Genomic DNA, 8,717 nt, shown 5'->3' with positions numbered 1-8,717 from the left:
AATCAGAAGATGAATAAATAGAAAAAAAATGGTTCGTTAGCTAAATATATGAGAGACGGTGACGGCAATCGTTATACACCCAATACAAACGGTCATGTTACTATTGAAGATGTTTTGGCACAAGCAGACCACGAAAATCGTTTATTGCAAAAAGCAACAAGTGGTAATATTAGCGCAGAATATAAAGCGATATTAAATGAAAAATATCCTGGTTTTCAAACAGCTCAAGCTCAAGATGAAGTCATTGCTGTTAATAATCAAAAATTTTCTTACGATCTTACTTCTGACATAGCTAATTTAATTACTTTTACCACTATACTTAACGAATGGACATATCCACCAGATTGGTATTTGGATTTAGATTTATTTATTTATAAAAATTTGAGCACGCAAACAAGATTTACACCTACAACAGACGATGCTTTACTTAATAAAATTTGTCTTTGTAACAACTTTATTCATGTTTTAATTAAAACGATCAAGTTTTATCCCAATTATCAAAAAAACAACACTAATTGCGCTAACAATGCTATCGTTAGTCGCTCTTATGATCGATTTAAAACAATGTTGATAAAAAAAAGTTATATAAAAGCTTTTAGAGATTTGATGATTAATCCTAATTTAGGTTTAGTAGAAGATGCTGATACAACTGCTAACGCCATTACTTTTGCTGAAACCAAAACGCTTGTACAAGCAGCTGACCCTAATGGAGTTGTCAGAGCTCTCAATTCAGCACAAACTCCCTCCTATCAAATAGCTCTAAGAGATAGATATAATGCTATGATGAATGGAGATAAAGGTTATAAATTTAGAGTACCTTTGAATTTATTGGGTGAAATTTTTCAAATGAAAGAATATTTTGGAAAAAATAAACAAATTAGATTGGAATTTTACATTGAAAATGATATGAATCAACTATTAGAATTTATAAGACCTATTACCGACGCCGAAATAACATCACTTGCTAATGTGGGAGTGGCTATTAAAAACCCAATGATTTATTGCAATACGTATAGACTCAAACCCAGTTTACCCTTGGAAAAATCTTTATATCTCAACAGTAAAAAAGACGAAATGTATACTTTACTACGTATTGCTCACTACGAACAAGTTATCACCAACGTAGAAAATGTGGCAGAAGTCACTGTCAATTTGGGAAATATAAAAACAGCAGATCTTGTACCCCACAGCATTATATTTTGTGTCAATTCAAAAAAAGAAAGTGATCATTTAAACAAAAATTGTTGTACACCCGTCGAAATGTCATGCAACATAATTAAAAAGGTCATCCTTTATAATTTTAGAAGAACATATGTTAATTCTGCAGGTGATACTACTGAATACGATTTGACAAAGCAAGACGATCAATGGTCTATTTGGAGAAGTTATGCTTCCTGGTGTAAAGGAAATACTGCCTCTACGTTTAATATTAACAATTTTGCAGATTTTTATACTGCAGACGATGACAGTTTTTTGAGACATCCTACTCGATATTTGACTTCTACTAACACTACCGAACCTTTAGTCATCGACACCACCAGTGATTATAATTTTATCAACGATAAACCTCCTGCTACCATTGCTGGAAATAATTCGTTTCAAATCAATGTTCAATTTACAGAACAATTTAGGGGAATACTTACTATGTATTTGCAATATCCAGCTCAAATTATAGAAAGCGGGGCAGGAGACGACACTGAAGTCACCTATATTCCTACCAAATTTAAATCGTCTTAATTTGTTATAAAAAACATTTCTCATTTTATTAAACAAACCCTATTTGTATTTATTATTTTATAAGTAAACGGCTATTTATTTCTAAAAAAATTTCTTAAATCTAGTTGTTTTTTTTATTTGTTGTGTTCATGGCTCGCAGACGTACAAGAGGTCACCGTCGTCGACATCATAAAACTCGTAGAGGGAAAGGAAAATTTATTACCAAAGTGAAAAATTTTGCTAAACGCCTTTTGAAATCAAACGTAGGAGGTTACGCTTTGGATTATCTTCAAAAGCAACGCAATGCGTAAAATAGGGTGTTGCAACGCTTGTAAAATAAAAAAAAATCATATAAAAAAAGAGGAAGAGGGAGAGTTTATTTACCTCCTTTAAAAGGCGCAGGTAGAAAACACTCAAAAAGACATTTAAAAAGACGTATGAGAGGTAAATTTCTACCCTTGTTAGCAGCGGTTTTAGCTCCGTCTTTAATATCTGCTATTTTACCGCGTTAAAAAAATGTATAAAAATCGCAAAAGACACAACAAAAGACACTATAAGAGATTAAAACGTTTTCGTAAACATTATAAAAGAAAAAGAGGTTTTGGATTAGAAGGAGACATTGTAAAAGATTTAGCAACCTTTGCAGCTGCTAAATACATTCAAAAACAATTACCTACTTGGCAAAAATACGCTTTTGACTTTACACGTAATAAATTAACCGAATTAAACATATGATATACATAAAATGCGAAAAAAAAGATGAAGAGGACCCTATTTACTTCCATTAAAAACAATTATGCAAGGTAAAGGTAAAAAAAGAGGCCGCGGAAGAGCCTATTTACCTCCATTACAAGGAGCTGGAAAAAGAGTTTATTTACCACCTCTAAAAGGTGCAGGACGAAGAAGAAGAAGACGCATGCGAGGAAAATTTATAGGACCCTTATTGGCTACAGTAGGAACTCGTCTTATACCTCTTTTACCTACAATTGGAAAAGCTGTTCTGGGTGGCGCTATTTCTGGAGGAATTTCTTACGGAATTAGAAATATTAAACCTTAATTTTATTATAATATATATCATTAAAAAAATTTTTACACTTTGTTTATTTATTACAAATATAAAATCCCAACAATGTTCCAAGTAATATAAAAACTCCTAACAACGCACCAAATAAATATCCTCCTGCTACAATAACAATAAATAAGCTCAAAAGTGTTAATATCGACGCTACTTTCCATCCGTTAATACACTTCAAAATTTCGAATATGATTCCCATGCGAGTCGTGTGTACCACCATTATCTATCGGAGGATCTTGTTTATAAGGTCGAACTACTGCTACGGTCGTTGGAGTTTGAAATTGTTGTAACGGTTTGTTTTTTGATTCCATTCGTTATGAACCCATTTCATTTTTTTTCACTCTTTATATACATTTGGTCACGCTTCAATAAATTCATTGTCATTTTTAAAATTTTCAATAATAGAAACAATAGCATAAAATACAATAAAAAAGTACAAGCACATTCCAAACCATATTATATTAAACAACGTGGGTAATCCTTCCACTATAATAATATAAAGAAAACATGCTAACGCGATAAAAGGAATATATAAACAATCCATCACCAACCTAACATAATCAATAATAGTAATTTTTGATTACATCGTTATGAACCCGTTTCACTCTTTATATACTTTTTTTTGTCACGCTTCATTAAAAATTTTTTTGTCACCTGATCTTTTTTTTTTTTGCGCGCATGCGCCACCTTCTTTGAGACCGGGAAATTTTCATCACTTTAATTCCCTCGGCACTCTTTTACCTCGGACACCTCGGCTTTAACGTTTTATTTCAACTTTTTTTACACGGACGCCTCGGTTTTATTTCAACTTTTTTTTACACGGACGGGCTGACACTGATCTTACAAGAATTGTAACTTAGGTTATCATCAAACGTTGCATATATAAGCTTTCGCATTAAATTTCAAGCTTGTTGAGAAAAATGATGGAAGTTAGCGTTAATAAATTGGTACTTCTTATCGCTTATATGAAATTAAATATTTAGAGACAAAGTATATTCGCTAGTATTCAGGGAAAGGGGGGGGGGGAGGTGGTAAGTTGAAAACTGCCGTAAGAATAATTGCCGTTTAAAAATTATACTGGCTGAGTATAAGAATATATATATCGATTGCTGAGATTTGCTAATAATTATAATAACATCTTAATTTGCCGAATGATCAAACTAAATATCGGTAATAGCATGGCCTATAAGAGATGGACTTGCAACCTATTTTTTTTTTTTTTTGCGAACCATGCTCATTGCGCATTGTTACAAATCTTTTGTTTTAAACAATAGAAATTAAATTATAAAGTCTGTCGGATTCGTCGAAAACTTTTGGTCTCGTCTAACCAGTTACATCAACTTCCTTTTAGTTATTCAAGATAACAGCAATAGATAGCGATTCCACGGCTCAACGAAAAACATTTGACGTTTAAAAAAAAAACACGTAACTTTCATGAACTTTACTCTCTTATATCTTTTTGTATGCTTAAGCAAACACCTTAATGTTTTTTGCATCAATTAGTGTAACTCAACCTCTTTCCAGTCATATATAGAAAGTACTATGGTTTATATGGCTTCATTTAAATTTTATCCATATCTTAAGACCACTTTTAAGAAAAAAGCTCGAAGCGGGAACATTTTTTTTAAAACAAAGCTTTTAGAGGTTAGGATTCCTTAGTACCAAAACACATCCAATTTTTATAAAACTTTCCGTATACATTAAAAAAGGGATGACGAATCAAATGGAATGTGCACACTTTTTAATTTTTATACATAAATTTTTAGTTCTTATCGTTTCAAAACTTCAAGGTTTATTTTTATAGAAAAAAAAAAGTGTTTTTTAAAAGTGTCCAGGTGGAAATTGCAAGTTTACTCTTTCCTCTTTTTATAACAAGTATTTATTTATGTTTTCTTGAAGAATAGGTTCTAAGGATTTGTATATAGAAACTATGTATATATATATAACTATCTTCCTTCGCATATTTTATGACGTTTTTTGTTTTGATTTTGCGTGACATAATGCAAATTTTCGGTGCCATAACAATGCAAATTTTCCATACTCAAGCCCTATACCTTTCGTCAAAAAATCATCAATTATTGCACTACAAAAAATTCAATAACTTTAGATCCGCTTAACTTCAAAGGCCGAATGACCCCTCGTTTTTTAAGTCAAGTCAAGCTCTATACAATGATATAAGTTACATATGTTTATTTGAATAATAAAAAAATCGTCAAGAATGGCTACAATAGAATCAGATTTTAAGTTTAATTTTATATAGCTAGATATTCCTTATATTTTAAGAAATAACACTGATAATAATATAGAAATTGAGATCATTTACTTAACTACTTTAGTACATGTATAACTAGAGATATAACAAATAATACAAAATATCAACAAGTTTTGTAGCTACTTAGAGAATATTGGTTTCATGTCCAGGGAACTACACCATCTACTACATTGCTGTAGACTTATTGTTTATGAATGTTATAGAATTTTTTATTTTTATGTTTAACAACAGAAATATATACAGTTAAGGATAAATAACTCATACATAAAATGAATATAAATACAATAAAGAAAAAAATAATTTGTCACAGTTTTAAAGAATTTAGCAAAGCCAATTTATGGCAAACCGCAAGAATAACTAAGTATTTAATATTAACATAGCATGATTTACCAGCTATTAGGTAACCAAAAAAGTTCGTGCGGTTTTTGGTAATTGAATTGTTTTTAGCATTTTTTACAACACCCACATCGCACAAGGCAAGTAGCTTTGTTGCGTAATAGAACGCGTGTGTCACGCGCAGTTGCTGCATATATAGTGTAGGCTTGTAACGAGCTTACAGGAAAGGTTTTGTGTAAAGAAAGGATGGCAACCCAACCAACGATTATTCGATCTTGCTTACTTTACGAGTTCAAACTTGGAAGGAATGCAACACAAGCGGCCAAAAACATCTGCACAGCATTTGGAGAAGGTACAGTAAGTGAACGCCCAGCACAGAAGTGGTTTCAGCGATTCTCTTCGGGAGATGAGTCCATCGAAGACCTGCCGCGTTCTGGACGCCCATTGTTGGTTGATGAGGATGAACTGAAGGACGCTGTCGAGTCTGACTCCAGCCAAACTTGCCAAGAACTTGCAGTGAGGTTTGCTGTGAGTGTTGAAACCATCCACCTGCATCTGCATGCGATTGGGAAAGCGTGGAAGCTGAGTCGGTGGGTTCCGCACAAATTGTCGATCGACAACAAGAAGCAACGACTTACGATCTGCACATCACTCTTATCACGCCACAATGTTGAGCCTTTTCTTGATCGTTTATTGACATGCGACGAAAAATGGATTGTGTACAACAATACCAAGCGTTGCTACCATTGGTTGTCCCCCGATGACCTTATCCCAAAGACACCCAAGCCCAATCTCCACGAGCGGAAGGTTTTGCTCTGCATTTGGTGGACTACAGCTGATGTGGTGCATTACGAGCTGCTCCCAACAGGCCAAACCATTACTGGACTGGTCTACTCAGCACAGCTGCAACGAGTTCACGACCTGTTGCTTGTAAAGCAGCCTGCACTGGTGCACAGGAGAGGAGTTCTGCTTCTCCACGACAACGCGAGACCGCACACCGCTCGCGTGACTCAGGACAAGCTCCAAAGCCTTGGTTGGGATAGTTTGCTTGATCCACCATACTCGCCAGACCTCTCCCCTACTGATTTCTATATTTTCCTTTCCCTGGGAAATCATTTAAAAGGACAGCAGTTCCGAGACCAGGACGCGTTTGAAATGGAGTTGAAAGCTTTTATAGACTCAAAGGACCGAGAATTTTTTAGAAGTGGAATAAATAAGCTTGTTTTACGTTGGGAAAAGGTTTTAGATGCTAATGGTGACTATTTTGATGAATAAATGTACTTACTTTTGTCGTTTTGTGTGTTTTTATTATATACGGAAAAACTGCACGAACTTTTTTGGTTACCTGATATATATAAACTAATTTTTATTTGACAAAAACAAATGGGTTATTATGTGCCTTGACTAACTTGAATAATTTTTTAAAAGGTTTTGCATTATCAAACGAGTTACAAAAAAGTTCATTAGAAAATACACCTACTAAAAAACAATACTCAGTGGAATATATATTATGGAGCTTATAGAGTAGTCGAGACAAAAAATGGCGACATATCGGAAATAATACTCAAAAAATACACAAAACTAAGGCTGGTGAATGAAGGACCAAGGAGTTGCATGAAACCAGACCTTGACTAAAAATTTTATTTAGTCATTTTTTTTAGTCATTTTAAAATTATCTTTACAGATCTATTTTATTATTGATGGAACTTTGTTTACACGAAAAAAGTTCCCAAATTTACAAATGTTTATCTTGGAAAAATGATGAAAATCTGTTCGTGCCGACAACTGATTTCCTTTTCCTTGGTGTAATTTGTTTAGTAATTTGTCAACACGCGAAGTAGTTACTTATCCTGAACAGTCTTATTAAACAAATGTTATAAAATTTAAACTAATACCACGTGATCAGAGTTTCTGTTTAAAAACTAAGGGCAGCCATTTTAATAGATTTTTTTGTTGACGGGTGAAAATTTAGAGTTTGTCGGAAACTCGCATGGCTCGCTAATTTCTGCGGCCTCTTTGATGTAAAACAATAGGTTGCACGTCCATCTCTTATAGTTCCATGGTAATAGATAGTGAGTGTCATACCCCCAACACCACCTTCCCTTCTCGCTGGCTCCAATACTATATATCACTAATATGAAAATGAAAATTTATAGGCAATGTATAATAAAATCCAATTTTAGGAATGTTACTTATCTGGGATAATTTTTCCTATGTTGCTATATTAGGCCTTTGAAATAGGGTTGTTAACCGAAAGGTTTCAAAGATTTCTGTAAAAAAATCTTTCAAAAGGGTATATACAATTACTAATTGTAATACTATATTATTTGCGAAAGTTACTTTGACAAATTTTAGTCGACTTCTAGAAAGTTAGTCGACTAAATTTAGTTAGACTAAAAAGTTAGTCGACTAAATTTAGTTACGCTAAAAAGTTAGTCGACTAATTTATTTACGCTAAAAAGTTAGTCGACTAATTTTAGTTACGCTAAAAAGTTAGTTGACTAAATTTAGTTAGACTAAAAAGTTAGTCGACTAATTTTAGTTAGACTAAAAAGTTAGTCCACTAAATTTAGTTAGACTAAAAAGTTAGTCGACTAATTTATTTACGCTAAAAAGTTAGCCGACTAGTTTTAGTTAGACTAAAAAGTTAGTCGACTAAATTTTGTTAGACTAAAAAGTTAGTCGACTAAATTTAGTTACGCTAAAAAGTTAGTCGACTAAATTTAGTTAGAGTAAAAAGTTAGTCGACTAATTTTAGTTAGACTAAAAAGTTAGTCGACTAAATTTAGTGAGACTAAAAAGTTAGTCGACTAATTTTAGTTAGACTAAAAAGTTAGTTGGGTAATTTTAGTTACGGTTTTTTTAGTTAAGTTAGTTACAATTTTTAGTTTTGGTCACAACACTACAAATTATACCACTCTACGGTCTTCTTAGAATAATGGCAAGAAGCAAGATCAGGTCAGAACCAATAGGGGACATTGGTACTTCGATAAAATGGCGAAAGCCTAGCTTGCAAACATTTCTTGATGTAAACATCCGAGTTTAAAGTTGACAATGTAACAAAAGCTCGAGATCTCAAACCGCACTGCGTATTGCTTGCCACAAGAGAATTTTCTTACTAAATATATCCAATGATTTATACTTGAAATTGTTGCTGACACATTCAAGAACAATTGAAGTGTAAAACTTTAGACATGGGAGCTGTTTAAGGTCACATTTGATATATGTTTGTCATCCATAATTATGCAGCCATTAAATTTTGTAAGCACTTTGTTATAAAGTTTTCGACCTTGAGTTTTCGCAGTCAGTGATTGCTTA

The 8,717-nt window shown here is 33.1% G+C and overlaps 1 protein-coding gene across 1 annotated transcript; it reads left to right on the top strand.

Annotated features, from left to right (window-relative positions):
• The first annotated feature begins 5,645 nt into the window (after positions 1-5,645).
• On the top strand, positions 5,646-6,674 carry LOC136085196 (histone-lysine N-methyltransferase SETMAR-like). The gene has a single exon (XM_065806485.1). It carries the CDS (start codon positions 5,646-5,648, stop codon positions 6,672-6,674), a length of 1,029 nt encoding a protein of 342 aa, XP_065662557.1.
• The last annotated feature ends 2,043 nt before the right edge of the window (positions 6,675-8,717 follow it).

This window comes from Hydra vulgaris, chromosome 09, assembly GCF_038396675.1.
Source record: "Hydra vulgaris chromosome 09, alternate assembly HydraT2T_AEP".
NCBI classification, from domain to species: Eukaryota; Metazoa; Cnidaria; class Hydrozoa; order Anthoathecata; family Hydridae; genus Hydra; species Hydra vulgaris.
This window is presented reverse-complemented; position numbering and strand designations above follow the sequence as displayed.